The sequence below is a fragment of the Scleropages formosus genome, chromosome 4 (assembly GCF_900964775.1).
Source record: "Scleropages formosus chromosome 4, fSclFor1.1, whole genome shotgun sequence".
NCBI classification, from domain to species: domain Eukaryota; kingdom Metazoa; phylum Chordata; class Actinopteri; order Osteoglossiformes; family Osteoglossidae; genus Scleropages; species Scleropages formosus.
The window spans coordinates 37,591,671-37,610,064 of record NC_041809.1 but is presented as its reverse complement, the minus strand read 5'-3'; the positions used below and the strand labels follow the sequence as shown (position 1 = coordinate 37,610,064).

Here is an 18,394-nt window from a genome sequence, read left to right as displayed (position 1 = left end):
ACAAAGAAGAAAATACTCTTTAGTTTGGTTGCTGAAAATAACAAATTTTTGGATAAAGAGTCACAGTGGAGACATGTTGAAAAATGAACTCAGGAAAAGAGTTTTTTACTGTAAAGGAAGAAAACGAAATCAAACTTTTGGGCAAACAAAAGCATCCATGAATAAATAAATCTCAACTTTCAGAATATATTTTAAGATGGATGAATTTAAAAGTAGCAGTAATTAAGACCAGTCAAAAAAATATATTTTTCTTGTCTGTTTATGATCATTTAGCTCAAATCTAGAGGGAACAGCAGGGCATGTTTGTGTTTTGCTCTAATTACTGTACAAAAAAAAAGAATGTGATTGCACTGTGGGAGTATGGCAACTATTCACTATTTATGTTTGCCGGGGTCATGTCATTTGTCTGCTCTCTTGCTACAATATCTTTAGACATGTTATTTGTAGATTACTAGTTTAAAGAAAAAACTTTGAAGGAACTAAAGCTTCTCCACTCCATCACTAGGATTAATGTTCAAATTTTATTGCACAAATAATAACAAAGTATTAAACAAATAAGTCATAAAATTTGTGTTAAAAGATGGTTGTTACGAATCTTCTAATATCCAAGCATTTTCTGCAATAATAATTTAAGATAATTTTTTCACTAGGTGTTGCCTTAATTTTCTGTTAGTAGTACAATTAGAAGTCTTCCACTGTTTTCACAGCTCGTCTCTGCTGTCCATGAGTGCTGGAGATCAATAACAAGACGAAAAATATCCCACCTGTTTGTGGGATGAATCTGTCAGCACTCAGTATTGAACAGAGGAGACAAAGTATTTTTATTTGCAGTCAATTGAATTAGTTTCACTTTTAAAGTAGCTCAGAGTTGATAAAACCATTAAAATGTTTTACAATGTTTTGTATTTTTTATGATAGGGGGCGGGGTGGTGCAGTGGGTTGGACCGGGTCCTGCTCTCTGGTGGGTCTGGGGTTCGAGTCCTGCTTGGGGTGCCTTGCGACGGACTGGCGTCCCGTCCTGGGTGTGTCCCCTCCCCCTCCGGCCTTACGCCCTGTGTTGCCGGGTAGGCTCCGGTTCCCCGTGACCCCGTATGGGACAAGCGGTTCTGAAAATGTGTGTGTGTGTGTGTGTGTATTTTTTATCTGTGACATTTTTAGAAAACCTATCTAGCAAATTAATCATAATAATACACACACACACACACACACACACACACTTTCAGAACCGCTTGTCCCTTACAGGGTCACGGGGAACCGGAGCCTACCCAGCAACACAGGGCGTTAAGGGGACACACCTGGAACGGGACGCCAGTCCGCCGCAAAGCACCCCAAGCGGGACTCGAACCCCAGACCCACCGGAGAGCAGGACTGCAGTCCAACCCACTGCACCACTGCACCCCTCTCATAATAATATGTTTCTCTTAATATATATTATGTTGCTGTTTATTACTTAGGTGGTAGAAGTGACTTTGGAGATACACAGACAAGAAGTTATGAGCAGATTTCCAGTCTAAACTGTGTTCACGGGTATAAGGACTTAGTATTATACTGTATGTGACAAAAAACAGCTCGTTGACATGGTCATTCATTCGTTTTCTGAATTGTCCACTGCTTCAGAGAAAAGCATATGCTTAATGATAATGTATAAAAACATATTTCACAAATTATACATTTCATAAGGGGGGCACGGTGGCGCAGCGGGTTGGACCGGGTCCTGCTCTCTGGTGGGTCTGGGGTTCGAGTCCCGCTTGGGGTGCCTTGTCCTGGGTGTGTCCCCTCCCCCTCCGGCCTTACGCCCCGAGTTGCCGGGTTAGGCTCCGGCTCCCCGCGACCCCGTATGGGACAAGCAGTTCAGACTGTGTGTGTACATTTCATAACAATAATTTCACGTATTACACTATTATGATACTGTATGTAGCATAAAGGTTACGGCCATTGACTTGAGAGCTTCAGGTTCTCACTTCAAAACTCCGATCCTGCTGTAGTTCCCTTTATTAAGGTACTTACCTACATTATTCAAGAAAAAATACCCTATTCTGTAAATGGGAAAATAACAGTTAGTAGTGTGCTGCCCAAACCGAGCACTAAGTTTCCCTGGATGAAAACGTCACCTAAAATGATCAACAATAATACAAAAGTGTGGATTTAAAATAGTATGTAGATACACACACCGTTTATGCTTAAAACCCTGGTAATAAGCCTCAAAGTCAGTATATGAATGAATATGAGTGAGTGAGTGAGTGAATGAATGAATGAATGAATGAATGAATGAATGAATGAAAATTTATTAATGCCAGAGGGAAATTCTGTTTGGTTGCAGCCTCACACAGTACACACAGCACGGTGCACATACACACAACAGACACGATGACACATCGAAGGGACTGATGTCATGAAAAAAGGGTAAATGAGTAAATCACACAGCTAGAAGCACGACTAGTATTTCACACCAGGGGGCAGAGCGAAGCGAAGCGAGGCGAGGCGAGGCGGTGTAACGCGCACACGGCTCTATAACTTATTCGCGATCCTTTAACACGAAGCCCGTAACATACAAGAAACGGCGTTAAACATTACATTACATGCAGTATATTTAGCTGCGAAGTCGTTAAGCTCCCCCGCTGAGGTCGCGCGCCACACGGAACACCGCGAAAGTATCGAACAGCGACGTGACGCCTCTGTGCGTCATCCGGGCACGTGCTGTGCGGCAACGTCTCGGATGATGACGTACGCCGCTGTTGAATTACTACTTGAACTGTAAGCAACAGTTTTTTCCGAAAAGAAAAAAAAAAACTTTTTTATCCTTTTGCACAACATGAATAGGAAACTTTGTTCTACGTTCGTAGGCTTCGCAGTCCAGTTTCGTCGAGCTTGTGTGCTCAGCTGCCGTCTTCATAAGGTACAGTCCGGCTATATATATATCCACTAAATTCTCGATTCTCGATCCATGGCCATATTTATGATATTATTACTAATAATTTTATTCACTCATTTCAAATAACAAATACCTTTCCCTGGGCCTCAGTCTTTGCAAATTTTGTAACAACGACGTTTCTTTCACTTCGGATATTCCGCTTTATTTCACACCTTAGGATTTTTTTGGTAGTTATATCACTCTTTGGCTGTTCATTTAGCACCACGTGTAGTTCTCGTACGTTCCTCTCCATGTTTAAACTGTCGCTGTCATTCTTACGTTGACTGATACGAGAGACAGAAAATAAGATGGATTTGTTACGATTGGTCCACAGACCCTTCAATTAAAATACCGGAAGTTGATTGGTCACGAGGTGGGACTGGCAATGAATGGAAAGCGGAAGTGAAGGTGAAAGGGTTACAGTGCAGTTCGAGAAATAGAGAAAGTAGATCATTTATAAGAAGACATTTGAACGTCTACTTTGTCTATTTTATTCATATTACCTGCAGGGAAATACAAAGCGGTAATATGGTCTTTGAATTGTTGCATGTTTTTATTCTTTGTTCGAACCACAAGAAGAAGTTAGCAAGTTAATTTGCTCAACTTGTCATTTAGTCGAACTAACTAGCTATATGTTGCTAAGCTACGTTTTCGTTGCACTTTTTTAGAGTCTTTATTTGATCCGGAAAGGTAGAGAAATATTCATTTATATTGGCAGCGTAACTTGACTTTTTTGACTTTTCTAATAAAATTGAAGCTTGGTTTATGTCATGAATGATTACCTAGCTGCTAGCATACCAGCAGCTGATTTTTTTTCGTGAAAATTAGTTTCGCGTTCGAATCGATGTTTGATTTTATTCATGCAGGAGACACAGACGAGCCCACACCCGACGATGTAACTCGTCCTGTTTATATAGTTTGCGTTTGACTTTCTTCTGTATTTGTTTAATTCTTCTGTTTAGACTGTTAGCATAAATTAATACAGGCAGGGGTCACCTCTTTTACTCATTTGGACCCAAACAGATCCCACCTCCAGCTGTAGTTACAATAGTACTTGAGCAATGTTCTTACCCTAAATTACTCCAGTAAAATTACCCAGCTGTATAAATAGGTAAATAACTGTAAGTAGCTTAACATTCAATTGTGAGTCACTTTGGAGAAAAGTGGCAGCTCATGTAAACAACAGTAACAGAGACTGCAGACAGAAAAGTGAAGAATAATTTGTAAGATCAGATGCTTTCTTAATATAAGGAAATAATAAGCATAAATCATGTATCCAGTCTTTGAGGCCTTTTTAGTGTTTTTCGGTTTAGTTTAATTCTTTTGAGTAACATATATATTTGAATGTTTGTTAATGTGATTTATCAGTTGAATTGTGGTTTTTGCTGTTCTGGAATTTTCAAAGACTCTATGATCAGAGTTAAAGCTAGAACAGAACAAAATACAAACTATACACATCATTTTTAGTTGTTGCATTGCCTGATCACACTTCTTCTTTTTCTGTAGCAACTACATTGTGTGAGTGTGAGAAAGCATCATCACTGCACCATGGTGGACTCCCAGTATTACCTCCCCAATGACATTGGGATCTCAGCTCTGGACTGTGCCGAGGCTTTCCGCCTTCTCTCGCCCAAGGAGAAGCTCTACGCTCATTACCTCTCTCGGGCAGCCTGGTACGGAGGCTTGGTCGTGCTACTCCAGACCTCCTCTGAGTCGGCCTCCATCTACGTCCTGTTGCAGAGGGTCTTCCGCCAGCAGTCACCTGCGCAGCTAGAGAGTGTTGCCATGGATGCAGGGCTCAGCCCAGAGGAGTATCAGGTCAGAGGAGTACACAAACACAGAGATCTACACTTGAGGATCACACCACTATACTCGCTCTCGAGGCTCCTGCACTGAACCTTGTACAGCGTCATTTTATTTGAGTACAAGGTAGTATTCGGTGACAAACTGATGAGCCTGGCATAACCTAAGCTACTAGCCAATTTAGCAGCAGAACGAGTTCTCTACTGCCGTCTCTTGACGTCCTTTCTTCTTTGTTCAGGCTTTCCTGGTGTATGCTGCTGGCCTGTACGCTAACATGGGTAACTACAAGTCTTTTGGTGATACGAAGTTTGTTCCAAACCTCTCAAAGGTACATCCGTCAACACTTCTTGGGTGTCATGTGAGCTGTACATGGTTCACTGTGCTGCATGTTCACAATGAAGTGTGTTTCCTTGTTGCTCCACAGGAGAAGTTGAAAGCCTTGTTGTGGCAGAGTCAGGCTTTTAAGGACAGCCCCACGGAGATGGAAGCTCTGTGGAATAGCAGTGCTGACCTTATCTATTCTCTGGAGGACCGGCAGAAGCAGCTAGGACTAGGCGATAAGGTTAGAAAACTGGACACCTTGACTGTAATGTCTGATTTCTGACATTTGATGTGTGTAAACATGGCTTTTTATTATGTATCACCAAGGTTGTACAGAACAAGTGTTTTCCAATGGAGTGCACATGGGTGACAGCAAGTTTCTTGCTCTAAACTCAAACCTTCCACAGGGTGATGACATTGTGTGTCATTTATAAAGTCACATTACTGTTTTCTTTATCGTAATATTACAGATTTTCCTTTTTTTTTTTTTTTTTTAAAATAGGGAATCACCACATACTTCTCAGGGAACTGTTGCTTAGAAGATGCAGAGCTGGCCCAGAAATTTCTGGACTCTAAGGTACATCTGCAGCTTGAGACTATAGGAGGCAGAGCCGACATAAACATTTCTGTATTTCTGTCTTCTCTTCTCTGAGCTTTAACAACGCACACTGCTCCCTCAGAACCTGAGTGCCTACAATACTCGGCTGTTTAAAAGAGAGGCTGTCGCCGGAAAAAATTCTTATGAAGTGCGCCTGGCTTCTTCTGTGCAGAATGGTTAGTGTTTTTGTGTGTGTCTCTATCCAGTCCTGTCATTGCAAAGTTTTCTGATCATCTGAATCTGCCTTTAACGCTTGCTTTGTTCTCAGAGAGCTTAGAATTAAATTGTTTTGTGACTTTGGTGACAATAGTAACAGCAGAGTTGTCGCGCAGTGTACTTCTCCCTGACAACTAGTATTTGTTTCAGCATGAGCTGAAAACCATGACTGCCTGCTGTTGTCCACATAGATTGTGTGGTGGATGGAGAGACGGACACTCGTTGTGGCAAGTATGAGTTTGGAGAGGCCGTGTTCACAGTGCGGAGAGGCGACTACGCTCCGCTCATGAAGAAAGTGAGCGAAAACTTGGAGAAAGCTCAGGTGAGCACTCTCACTGTCCCATCCATTGCCCCTGAGGTGTGAGTCAGGGTGTGCTCTGAATGGCAAGCCAGCCCGGTACATTTTTTTTTTTTTTTTTTTTTTTTTTGGTTGCCCCTCCCCCAAATTCGGTTGGTTACTGATGTCTTCGGCTCTTTTTAGGCATACGCTGCCAATGAGAACCAGCGGCGGATGTTGGAGGAGTATGTGCGCAGTTTCACTTTCGGGTCTGTGGAGGCTCACAAGGAGGGCTCCCGGTACTGGATTAAGGACAAAGGGCCCATTGTGGAGAGGTAACCAGGTCACTCTGCACAATTGTGCCTTGGTTTGGGAAATCAGGTTGAATCGTGATGTGGAAAAATGTTAGTTTAGGTGATACCTTTACATCACGTGTGAACTTTTTAGGAGCAGCAAGTGGCATTGCCTTACAGCTGAAGGACATAGATTTAAATCTCCTGCTGTAATTCTTTAAACAAGGTACTCACCCTGAATTACTCCTTTAAGAATTTCCCAGCTGTATAAGTGAGTAAGTAAGGTCCTAAGTGGTCTAGTGCGTAAACTGTTCAGTGCATATTGTGAGTTTCTTTGTAGAAAATTGGTGGCTAAATTTATTATTCATAATTTGAATATTATTAGTTTGAATCCCCCCTACTGGTATAGAGCCCTTGAGCAATGTTCTTACCCTAAATTACTCATTACCCAGCTGTATAAATGGGTAAATAATTGTAAGTGGCTTAACATTGTAACTTGCTTTTGGAAAAAAAGCCACAGCTAAATAAATAAATATAATAGTAAAACACTTAACTATATTTTTTCCTTTGTTCATTCAGTTTCTGTGTTTGAAGAACTGATAGTACTCCTGTTTCTCTGTATGTTTATCAGTTACATTGGATTCATCGAGAGTTACAGGGACCCGTTTGGATCCAGAGGAGAATTTGAAGGTGCGACATCACAAGCTGAAGGGATCGCAGTTCAGTTTTCTGTTTCTGCTGGCTGTCCTGCACCACCCATGTTGGTCATCACTGATATGGGTGCTTCCCATAATTAATAAATAAATAAATCATTTTTTTAAATGAAGTGACTCATCGGCATTACTGCCATCAGATGCATCACCTGTCACCATGGTTACATACATCATGGTCTGTTGTTAAATGTTGCTGCTATAACTGGGTGTGTTATGTTCTGTCCTGCATTCTTTCCCAAAAAGGGTTTGTGGCGATAGTGAACAAAGCCATGAGCGCACGTTTCGGTCAGCTGGTGAGCTCAGCCGAGGTACTGCTTCCAGAACTGCCTTGGCCGTCGGCTTTTGAAAAAGACACCTTCCTGAAACCTGACTTCACGTCCTTGGATGTGCTGACGTTTGCCGGCAGTGGCATTCCGGCCGGCATCAACATTCCCAACTGTGAGTCCTGGCTGGTGCTTGGTGTCGACGTAACTACCTTAACAGACAGCTGAACATCAGCCGGGGAAGGCGGCAGCATTCCACCAAATGAACGAAACTGAAAAAATGTGCTATTTGATAACTAGATGTGTCGAACCTCAAGGGTAAACTACATTCCCGAATGGTAAACTGCAGCTTTTGGGCATTCAAAGGTCTTGAGGAGAGTTCATTTACTGCGTTAGTTCAGAGGCAAAGGCAGTGACAATAATCAGCATTTTGCCATTCAGATGATGATATCCGACAAACGGAGGGCTTCAAGAATGTGTCGCTGGGAAATGTTCTTGCTGTGGCCTACGCAACACAGAAAGAGAAACTCACCTTCTTGGATGAGAAGGACAAGGTACTTTTGTTTCTGCCATGGTTTTAGCCCTCTGTGTGCACCTCTTTGCTTGTGCCCTTGTCTCCCCTTTGTTTGAAACAAGCGTGTTTTGTCTCCTTCCGTAGGACTTGTACATCAAGTGGAAAGGTCCATCTTTTGAAGTTCAGGTGGGACTCCACGAGCTGCTGGGCCATGGCAGCGGAAAGCTCTTTGTTCAGGTCAGTGGGTTCGACTGTGCAAACAAAATAAAAAGACACGTAAAGTGCACGTGTAAATCCACTCCACTGGATTATCTGTGTGACAGCCAGGTCACTTCCACTTTGTACTTCAACACATTTTGCAGTAATTAGTTTTGCCTTTTCATTTAACTGACAAACGGATATGGAAAGGATGGGAATGTTAAATTTTTGAACTGAAACTTGGGAAAAAAATATGAAATGACTGAATATTCCAAGCATTGACTTACTCTCTGTGTTACGCACCGTTCAGGACGAGAAGGGAAATTTCAACTTTGAACGGCAAAACGTCCGCAATCCTGAGACTGGAGAACTGGTGAGTGTATCTCTCTCCATTTGGTCACAAGCCGTCTCAATCGTTCCATTTTTACATCGAGGGGGTTTTCAAGTTATCCTATGAGTTCTAGTCAGTCCCCTTAAATCCGAGTTTGCGCTTGCCTGCTGAGCCACATTTTGCAATGATTCCACGTTGTGGTTCTCCTCTCCCAGATATCCAGCTGGTACAAAGGAAACGAGACGTGGGACAGCAAGTTTTCTACTATTGCGTCTTCCTACGAGGAGTGCAGAGCCGAGTGCGTCGGACTCTACTTGTGCCTTAACAAGCAGGTGCTCAGGTGAGGGTCGGACTCTCTGACTGCCGTCGGAGGACATGCAAGGTCGGGTTCTGCAGCTGCCGCATGGCTTCTTTCTTCTTGCAGCATATTTGGGCACGAGGGTGAGGACGCAGAGGACGTGGTGTATGTGAACTGGCTCACCATGGTGCGTGCTGGCCTCCTGGGCCTCGAGTTCTACACCCCAGACAGCCAAAGCTGGAGACAGGTGAGTGTGATAGTGGGGCTGTGTGTCACTTGTCTGGGTTTTTAGGTTTCCACTTGCTCTCATTCTGCCAGCTTTGTGTTCTCTTTACACATATTAATTCAGAGCTGTTTCCTGGTTCAAGGGTCCAACAGCACAGCTCCTTCTCAGCTGTTTTCTTGTGCATATTTCAGGCCCATATGCAGGCACGTTTTGTCATCTTGCGCGTGCTGCTTGAGACTGGAGAAGGCCTGGTCACGCTGCAGGAGACCACCGGAGCAGATGGGCGGCCCGATGCCCTTATCACCCTGGACCGTGCAAAGATTCACACTGTGGGCAAAAGTGCCATCCAGAGGTTCCTCTGCAAACTGCAGGTGAAGGGATGTCAAAGGCATGGGATTAAGATAACTGTTTAACTGTAGTTTTCCATTGTCAAATCAGTTAGTCGGTCAACAGTGCTTGAGCCACGTTGCTGTTAGTTAGTAATGGTTGTATCTGTTTATATGTATCTCAGAAACAAAAAAAAAAAAAAAACTACTAGGAAGGTGATTAGGAATCGGTGATATTCTAGTAAAGTTTTATGCAGCTATTTGTGTGATAAACGTTAGTGCATATGGTGAAGGAAACTGTACTTCAGAGTCACACATCTGTTTTTCCTAAGGTAATGCACAAATTTTATTTTCTATGAGATGTACGTTGTTTTGGAGAAAGGTATCCGATAAATGTAAATGTACCCGGAGAGGCCGAGTACTTAGACCTTGTTCTCATGCTGCTGTGCAGTCCTTTGAGATTCCATAACGTTGTGTGTCTCACAGGTTCATAAGTCAACGGCCGATGTGGATGGGGGTAGAGCACTCTATGACCGCTACTCAGCCGTAACCTCCTCGGGGTCACATGACTTCCTGCGTTTGCGAGAGACTGTGCTTCTGCGGAAGGAAGAGCGCAAAATGTTTGTTCAGGCCAACACTCGGATCAACGGTCAGTCTTTAGCACTCACCTCCAATTTATGTCCGAGACATTTTCCCTGTAAAACTTACTAAAAGTTAAATTGTTTCTATGAGGAGTTGAAACACTGCTGTGCTGCTCCCTGTGTGTCCTGAAGGCGAGACCGTGGAGTTGGTGGAGTACGAGGGCAGCGCCACAGGGCTGATCCGCTCCTTTGCCGAGAAGTTCCCTGAAGATGCTGAGGAGGTTGAGTCCCAGCTGCTGGAACTAAGCAAGCAAGACGCCTCCTGCTGGTGCTGAACCCCCCCCCCCCCCCCGACACATGTTGGTGTGCTGCGATCCTCTGAAACACAGTACTACACTGTGGCACGTGCAAGACCACCACACTCTGGATTAATGATCACCGTGATGGAAACTTCTACACTTTCATACCTGAACTCCTCACTCATGCAAATCCAACAACACCTGTTAACAATTTCTCAAGATTATGTAAAAGTCTGGATTAAATTGCAGGCTTCTGTTTTTTTCATTAATCATTGATCTTGAAATGAATGCTTGGTCAGAGCACAGCACTGCTCTGAGTTACATTTAATCGCACACAACCCCCCATTGCAGTGGAGAACATGTAGCCCACATTCACAATGGAAAAACAGAAATGGTGTGTGTCTGACTTTCTAAACTAAGCGCAAGCCTCTAAAGAAATATTTAACATGAACACCAACAATGGCACCATAAAGTCACAGTAAGGTACAGTCAATTTTATTGTTTTCTCAACCAAACTGCCTCGCTCCGTCTTCGACCAGTTTGGTAATGTTATCTGAAGAGCGTTTTGGCTCTAATGTTTTCGTGAATTGGTTTAGGGTTAGTGGGTAAGATTCCAGGCATGTAAGGTACACCTGCTTAACTGTGCACCCAGTGCTTACTCTTAGTACTCCAGTTAGTAATTTAATACAGTAGTAGATGCGGTATTTTGGTGGGATGACTAATAATGAGTGTGGTTTCCTCCAGTTAATTTGAGATATTTCTCTATTGTGTACAAAATATGTGAAATGGGGCATCACCATTGAGGACAGACAAAGTGGTCAGCCAAGTGTAATTAAGTTGCAAAAAAAAAAAAAATCAGAGCCCTAAAAAAACAATGTCTTCTCTTAAACAGTTTCAGGAAATGGTTGCTCCAATGTTTCCGTCTCTAGGGATGTAGGGCTGTGCAGTATGGAATGTGTTTTGGTATGTTTAGGGTCAGTGCGTGAGCACTTGTTGCATGCTAATTAAGACTTTCAAATCAGGTTGTTTTCCTGTGCGGCATCATAATGTTTTCCGATCTGATAAACGGTTTAAGGGGCTAGCTCAGACCAAAATAAAGTGTTTTTTCCTCCAAGTGGTGTTACATTTATGCTTTTATTGGACCCATTCAAGGTTGTCATACACAAGAGTTTGCATGCAAGGCATTTCACATTTTCAAGCACTTCCAGACATTCAGAATACTATAACTTCAGTTTCTGTAAAAACATTTGGAAGTTTTGGAAGTGGTTCATTCAAATAAATAGTGATATTAATTGTAAAGTATGGAAATATACAGTTACATGGTATATGGGATTGACGGTTAGCTTTGTTGATGGGCCATCCAGTTAAATAAGTAGATACTTTATTGATCCATGGCGAAAATTCAGCAAAAATAATGCTCTGAATCCGAGGGAACCTTTTCCTGAAGCACCTGCACGTCAAGCCTAGCGCGACGTTACCGATCTAATTTAGAACATCAGCTTCTACTTGAGATACACAGTACAGTAAATAAGTCCTGGGGGCACCATGTAGTGTAGTGTTAGAGGTGCTGCCCTTGGACTCGAGGGACCCCAGACTGAATCCCACTGTGGCGGTTTCTCACTGTCGCTTTGGAAAGTAGTGTCGCCAAGTCATCAGCACGTGTGTGACATGTAATGGTCATCTAACAACTCTACCGTAATCAAAGGGGTGTCACATCAGCTACTGTAGTCCTAGAACTTCTTGACGGTATATCGCAAAATTGGAACTTAGTGTATTTCATTACACAGGGCAGTAGTTAAATTGCAGTTAAAGTGCTTTATGGTTATACAGACAATAAAGAAATGCTGAAATGTTATGTCCAGGTGGAATATTCAAGGCAGACCATTAAAAACCTACTTCATTTAAAGGGTGAGAAATTTTTACAAGTAAATATTTGACAGTTGATGTAACAAATCAGTATTTTAGTCACGCCAAGACATGCATAACTGCATTAATATGTACTCTGCATTTACTTTGGACAAATTTATTTTCTTGGCCAAATGAAGGTCGTGTACGACTATTTTACATATGAAGAGCGAGAAAGGTGAATAAAAAATGGGGAGGACCTTCGAATGGTGCTTGCACTTCCGAGAACCACAGACTTGGGCATAAGAAATTTCAATAAAACCAGCGTAATTTTTTTAAGCAATCAAGTATTTTCAGAAAAAAAGCATTTCGACTGGAATCCTGAAATGCCAGAAATTTTCAGTCAAGGCCACAGCAAGCGAACAAGTGTTGAGGTTCTTATTTTCCCTCCTCATAACATGCAGCCAGAAAATGGGTGGGGAAAATGACGCGTGCAAAGCCGGGGCAACTTAAAATGAAAGTTCATGTGTTCCGACCTCAGACGGTCAAAGTCAACGACATGCAAGGCTGCAGTTCTCCTTCCAGCTGCTCCCTGCCGTTTCTTCAGTAAAACGCCGTGTCGGTGTCAGCGTTGGGACAGTCCCCACCTCCCGCAGGGTCCCTGTGCGCACCCAGGTGAGCGGCGAGCTGCTCCGGCTTGTGGAAGCCGCGGCTGCAGTGCGGCCGAGTGCAGCGGTAAGGGCGCTCGCCGCTGTGGGTGCGCTGGTGCGTCCGCAGGCTCCCCAGCTGGCTGAAGCAGCGGCCGCACTCGCTGCAGCGGTACGGGGTCTCCTTGGTGTGCGTGCGCAGGTGCACCTTGAGCTGCTCCAGCTGCTTGAAGCTCTTGGTGCACTGAGGATGCGTGCACACGTAGGGCCTCTCGCCGCTGTGCACGCGCCCGTGCAGCGTCAGCGAGCGCAGTCTCCTGAACTGCTTGCCGCACTGGCCGCAGTGATACGGCGTCTCGCCCGAGTGCACGCGCTGGTGCTTGCGCAGGCCGCCCGAGCTGCGGAAGCCGCGGCCGCAGTCGGCGCACCTGTAGGGCGTTTCCTGCGAGTGCCTGCGCCGGTGCCTGGCCAGCCCACTAGCCTGGCGGAAGCCCCTGCCGCAGGTGGGGCAGGTGTACGGCATCTCCCCCGAGTGGATGCGCTTGTGCGTCTCCAGCTGGCGGCGCCACAGGAAGCTCTTGCCACAGTCGCGGCAAACGAAGGGTCTCTCGCCGGAGTGGATGCGCCCGTGCTGCCGCAGGTTGCCCAGCTGGTTGAAGCTGCGTCCGCAGGTGGTGCAGGTGTAGGGGTTCTCGCCGGTGTGCACGCGATGATGGGCCTTCAGGCTGCCCAGCTGCGTGAAGCTCTTGCCGCACTCGGCGCACTGGTAGGGTGTCTCCTTGGTGTGCGTACGCCAGTGGATGCGTAGCGCCGCCGCGTCCTTGAAACTCTTGTCGCACAGGCTGCAGCGATAGGCCGTGAGGCCCGAGTGCAGGCGCTGGTGCCTGCGCAGGTAGGCCTTGCGCCCAAAGGCCTTACCGCACTCGGCGCACGTGTACGGCAGGACCGGCGCCCGGGCTGGGTCCGTCGCGACCCTCTCTTCCCGATGCGCTGATGAAGGAAGCTGTAAACTCGAGGACCAAACACCCTCCTGCTGCTCCGTGTTGGCAGGTGCCAAAGTAGAAGCTTGATGCTGCGGGTCTTGCTGTATCGCTGTCAAGGGACATCAAGGGAGTGCGGTTTATTCCGATCGTTCGTGACTCCACATGGCTTTCCTCGTTTTTACTGACCTTTATCCACCCACAACATTCATTTCGTTCTGCTGCTGAATAAATGCCCGTTTGGCTAAACGTCCCACTATGTGTGACACTTCCTGAAGCCCACGTTCTCCAGGGCACGATTCATAAAAAGACCAGATGCAGGAAATGAGTTTTTCTTACAAGTGTTCTGAGATGGAGGTCTTCCTGCTTTGTTCAAGTCATCTCCTGGCCTCTGCTCGTCTTTAACCCCAAAGGGTTCACTTTTAAGGAAAGCTGTAAGTGTTTCCTGGGGCTCTGTGAGGGCACAGACAGGAGGGCATTGGATTGTCAGGTAACGTTTCACAGTGGCTCACACCTTGTTTCTCCTTCATACAGTGCTGGTCGAAAGTATGTGAACCCTCGCTTCCGTTAGTTTTATCACGAAACGGTTATTTAATGAGAATCAGTGTTTCTCACGTGTATAATATGTGTGTAATGACCAATTCCATATGTTGCTTTAGAGGAAATCGTGTGTGTAGTAGAAATACGCAAGTAGTGCAGGTGTAAAAATAAGTGAAGCCCAACTTTCACTGGCTAAACCAAGTAGGTAAGTAGAGTCAGGGTGTAAATCATAGCCATTCATTCATTTTCACGACTAGGGTGCACATACTTTCAGGTGAAACAGTACATATAGAGAGTGTTCTGGAAAAGTATTTGTGCTCTTTCCAATTTTATTTTTGCCTCTTTACACATTAAATTTAATCAGATCTTTTTTGTCACGTCTAGCAGTGTATGAATTGAGCTGGAGAGAGAAAAAGCGAGGATGTTTTTTATGCCGACAACGATATTGCAATGACAGGTGCGAAACAGTAGTTGCCCCTTCACAGTCAAGAACTGGTTGCACCACCTTTAGCTGCAATGACTGCAACCAAATGCTTCCTGTAGCTCTTTAACATGGTCTCACATTGCTACCGAGGAATTCTGGTCCAGTTGTCCATGCAGAACTACTTAAGCTCTGCAACATTTGCAGGTTTTTTCAGGTCTTACAACTCAATCAATGTAGCTCTCAGGACTTGGACTTGGTCGTTCCATAATTTTGTTTTTTCTTTTCTGCAGTTCTGATCCATGACCCAGCAGGTCTTCAGCTTCAACTCATGGACATTCTGGACTGACATTCTTTTTAGTGTTTTCTAATATAAAGGAGGAGTCCTGGTTTCTTCAATGGCGGTAAGGTGCCCGGGTCTTCTGATCGCAAAACATATCTCGATCACCCTTGTGCTTCACTGTTCACAGAAGGTTCTTACTCTGAATTACCATATTTGGTTTCTTCCAGCTCTAATAGGGCCCATGTCACCCAATATATAGTTCTTCTTATTCATCAATCCACAGAATACTCTCCCTGGAGTCTCGAAGACATCCAAGTGTTTTTTTTTTTTTAGCAAATATGCATGACCGTTGATGTTCACTTCTAATGCACATTGGTCTCTGCAGTGTAACCCATTTCTGTAGAGTCTTTGTTATTGTGGAGTCGTGATTACTGACAAGCTCAGGTAAGAAAGGCTTACAATTCCTTGGATATTGTTCTGGGGTTCTTCTGCACACATGAATCATTTTTTGCCTTGTACACGGCGAGAAGGACCTCTCCTAGGTACGTTCACCACTGTTTCAGACCTTCTATGTTGTGTGATGGTTCAGTTAAGGTTCAGAGAGCTTCTTAGAAATGGCTGTGTAACCCTGTCTACGCTGAGAGGTATCAGAAGCTTTACTCTAGAGATGTTCAGAAATTTTGGTATCACATGCTTCTGTGAATCTCTCATTTCAGTAGTTGATATTTATATTGGACCAGGTTGCCTTAAATCAAGCCTGGACCAAGACTGGATCGAACAGCTCACTCTACTCCTAAATTAGGCTGATGAATGTCAAGAAGCAATTCTTGTTGCACATTTGTTTATTTTACACACTAAGGAATAGAGGACTGGGAGAGATTTTGATGGAGACGTGATTCTTGACTACGGACAATTTGCCACACGCTGCCATGTAAACCGGTGTAAATCTCACGAGTAGCTGCGTAACAACAAGATGTAATCATGGAGAAGACTGGACAGGGACAAGTACTTTTTCCACAGCGCTGTGTATGGCGTGTATGTGTGTATGTGTGTATGTACTGTACGTATGTATGATTGCACCAGATACCCAAAGTGCACAGAAGATCACAGTATGTTACCAGACACACAAGTGGATCACAGAAACACGTTCGCCTGCTGAGCCTGGAACCAGAGCAGCAGTGACGTTACACGGGAGCCGTGTCCCCTACCTGCATGTTTCTCTTCCTCCAACTTCACATGGTCCAACATTTGCTCCATGTTCTCTGTCTTTACCTGAACCCTGCTCATGCGTAGCTCCTCCGACTCCCTGGGGGGAGCAGTCAGCTCGACATCCACCTTCTCCTCTTTGATTTGGGCCGTTTCCATGCTGCCCTCCGTGGCCGCGGCGCTCAGATCCGGAGCTGCGATGGCAGTGCTGTGCCGCCGCTGGCGAGGCGCTACTCGTAAAGTAAGAGGAACCTTTGCGCTGAAAAGGCACGCAGAGCGGGGTTGATGTTTGACCAGCAGGTTAGAAATAGAAAACCATAATATTTCACATCTTGCTCACTTTTCCAGTACTTTTCCATGTTGGGCTCCCCTGCTTGAGTGTCTGAGATCACAACTAGTCTCTCTTTGCTGCTGTTGTGTTTCTAAACTTGACGTTTGCTGTCACGCCAAACCCAGTGATGTTAAAGCAGGGAGATGACTGATTAGTTCCCAGGACAACTAACACCTCCTTCGTCTATATAAAGGAAATACTTTTGCACATTTCAGCAAATCTTCTGACACGTGGAAATGCACGAGTTCCCTATTGCGGGAACAAAACCACACACGCACACACACACACAGAGTCTGAACCGCTTGTCCCATACAGGGCTGCAGGGAGCCAGAGCCTAACCTGGCAACACAGGGCATAAGGCTGGAGGGAGAGGAGACACACCCAGGACAGGACACCAGTCTGTCGCAAGGCACCACCCCAAGCAGGACTTGAACCCCAGACCCATCGGAGAGCAGCCCCCCCGCAGGAACAAAACCCAAAGTGAAACTCCGAGAAATGAAGAAACATACCTTTGAGAGGCAATATTGACATGGACCAGAATTAATGAAGAAGAGTAATTAAATTAATGAAAAAGAAGAATAAAATTTATGAAAATTTAAAGAAATATGAGTGCTCGAAAGTTCAGCATTAAATTACAATAAATGGCAAATGAATTGACGGTGCTCAACAGCGCAGTACTCAAACGCGTCCTTTAATATTATCATACGTGAACATCTGTCATAACATTGTCCTGGGTGCAGCCTTTTTTTAGCAAAGGGAAACAAAGATAATTCAGTGAAATAAAGTCTTTGCAAAATGCAGGATCTGCTCTGCCTTTGTTGACCTTTTTCACATCCTTGTTCATGAGACTCTTTCAAGGTTTTATCACAACTCTGCAGTAGCAGTTCTAAGCAATTTACAGGCAAATAATTCAGTTTAAGAACAGAACATGCAGAAAAAATCTGAAAATTTTTTACTTTCACAATGCAGAAAAACTTACTATTAATCATGTAGACAAATTTAAACTCTTTTTTCTCAGAGTTCAGCATCATCATTTCCCTGCCCATCAGTGAGACAGGCTGTCAGTCAAGGCAGAACCAAACTCAGCCACTAAAGCTTGACTCTAAACTCTCAGTGAACTCATTGCACGCAGAAGTGTTGACCTGTTACGACATTAACACACTGTTCAAACCTCAGGTGTGCGACACACAACACAGTATGGTAGTTACTGTACGACACAATACCCCCGACGGTGGGACAGACAGTCCACAGCGAGGCAGACGGGGACAATAGTTTGCAACCTGCACTTTGTTGCTTGGAATTTCTTTCCCGCTGTTTCTGTATTGGCTCTGAGCAACACACTCACATTTATTCATTCATCTGATGCTTTCTCCAAAGCAACACACTTACACTATTTGTCCTGGAGCTATTAACGGTACGCGCCTTACCTAAGGGTACAATAGTTGGCATCAAACCTGTGAACGGTGGGTCCAAAGGCAGCTGCTCGAACCGCAACACGACCAGCAATTGTTCGGTATAAATACCCGGCTACGTAAACGAGTAAACAATTGCGAGCGACTCTGGATAAAGGTGTTCGTTCAACGAATGGTACAATCGCGGTTTTCCATAAACATTGACTGTCTGATGCCACGGATTTTCACCGTAACCCTTAACCTCACGCTAAAGCCGAAGCCAAACCCAGCTGCTCAGCAGTTCCTCTTTCGCTCGAAATCGGGGGAAACTTTGGCCGACTGCTGCAAATGGTCAATGACATCAACAAGCTCGCAATGAGCACGTTTGCTAATAATTAGCAGTAAACGTGACTTGTTTTGACGACAGAATATTGAAATATTCAAAGGGGGGGGGGGGGTAAACAGAAGAGAGTAACAAACATAAGTGAGGAGAAGTATCATTTTTCTTTGTAAATGTACTGGAGTAAAAGCAAAGGGCAGAGCTGCCAAAGACTCTATAAAGAGCGCAATTTCTCTGGAAAT

At 44.6% G+C, this 18,394-nt stretch overlaps 2 protein-coding genes across 4 annotated transcripts; one reads left to right on the top strand and one right to left on the bottom strand.

The window, feature by feature from the left end:
* The first annotated feature begins 2,405 nt into the window (after window positions 1-2,405).
* Window positions 2,406-11,275, top strand: dpp3 (dipeptidyl-peptidase 3). Of its 3 annotated transcripts, XM_018751547.2 has the most exons (19): window positions 2,406-2,754; window positions 2,844-2,896; window positions 4,418-4,729; window positions 4,953-5,042; window positions 5,139-5,276; window positions 5,538-5,612; window positions 5,716-5,809; window positions 6,041-6,171; window positions 6,331-6,461; window positions 7,051-7,109; window positions 7,376-7,570; window positions 7,837-7,949; window positions 8,054-8,146; window positions 8,418-8,480; window positions 8,654-8,778; window positions 8,863-8,983; window positions 9,154-9,333; window positions 9,775-9,937; window positions 10,062-11,275. In XM_018751547.2, the coding sequence occupies exons 3-19, from the start codon at window positions 4,460-4,462 to the stop codon at window positions 10,202-10,204; spliced, it is 2,184 nt and encodes a 727-aa protein (XP_018607063.1). In that variant the 5' UTR covers window positions 2,406-2,754; window positions 2,844-2,896; window positions 4,418-4,459; the 3' UTR covers window positions 10,205-11,275. The 3 variants fall into 3 exon arrangements, with proteins under 3 accessions (XP_018607063.1, XP_018607062.1, XP_018607064.1); XM_018751546.2 differs by having other exon boundaries at window positions 2,406-2,896; XM_018751548.2 differs by lacking the exons at window positions 2,406-2,754; window positions 2,844-2,896 and adding an exon at window positions 3,308-3,434.
* Window positions 11,276-12,616: 1,341 nt separating this feature from the next.
* On the bottom strand, window positions 12,617-16,249 carry LOC108934139 (zinc finger protein 664-like). The gene is made up of 2 exons (XM_029251122.1): window positions 16,093-16,249; window positions 12,617-13,752 (listed from the first exon to the last, which is right to left on the bottom strand). Exons 1-2 carry the CDS (start codon window positions 16,247-16,249, stop codon window positions 12,617-12,619), a joined length of 1,293 nt encoding a protein of 430 aa, XP_029106955.1.
* Window positions 16,250-18,394: the final 2,145 nt, after the last annotated feature.

Bases quoted from the DNA above. Each gene is read 5' to 3' on its own strand.
- LOC108934139 (XM_029251122.1), bottom strand. From the start codon at position 16,249: ATGGAAACGGCCCAAATCAAAGAGGAGAAGGTGGATGTCGAGCTGACT. The intron at 13,753-16,092 runs GTAGGGGACACG...GTCCCTTGACAG, and splicing joins GGAGGAAGAGAAACATGCAG to CGATACAGCAAGACCCGCAG.
- dpp3 (XM_018751546.2), top strand. From the start codon at position 2,813: ATGAATAGGAAACTTTGTTCTACGTTCGTAGGCTTCGCAGTCCAGTTT. The intron at 5,277-5,537 runs GTTAGAAAACTG...TTTTTAAAATAG, and splicing joins AGCTAGGACTAGGCGATAAG to GGAATCACCACATACTTCTC. The intron at 7,110-7,375 runs GTGCGACATCAC...TTTCCCAAAAAG, and splicing joins ATCCAGAGGAGAATTTGAAG to GGTTTGTGGCGATAGTGAAC.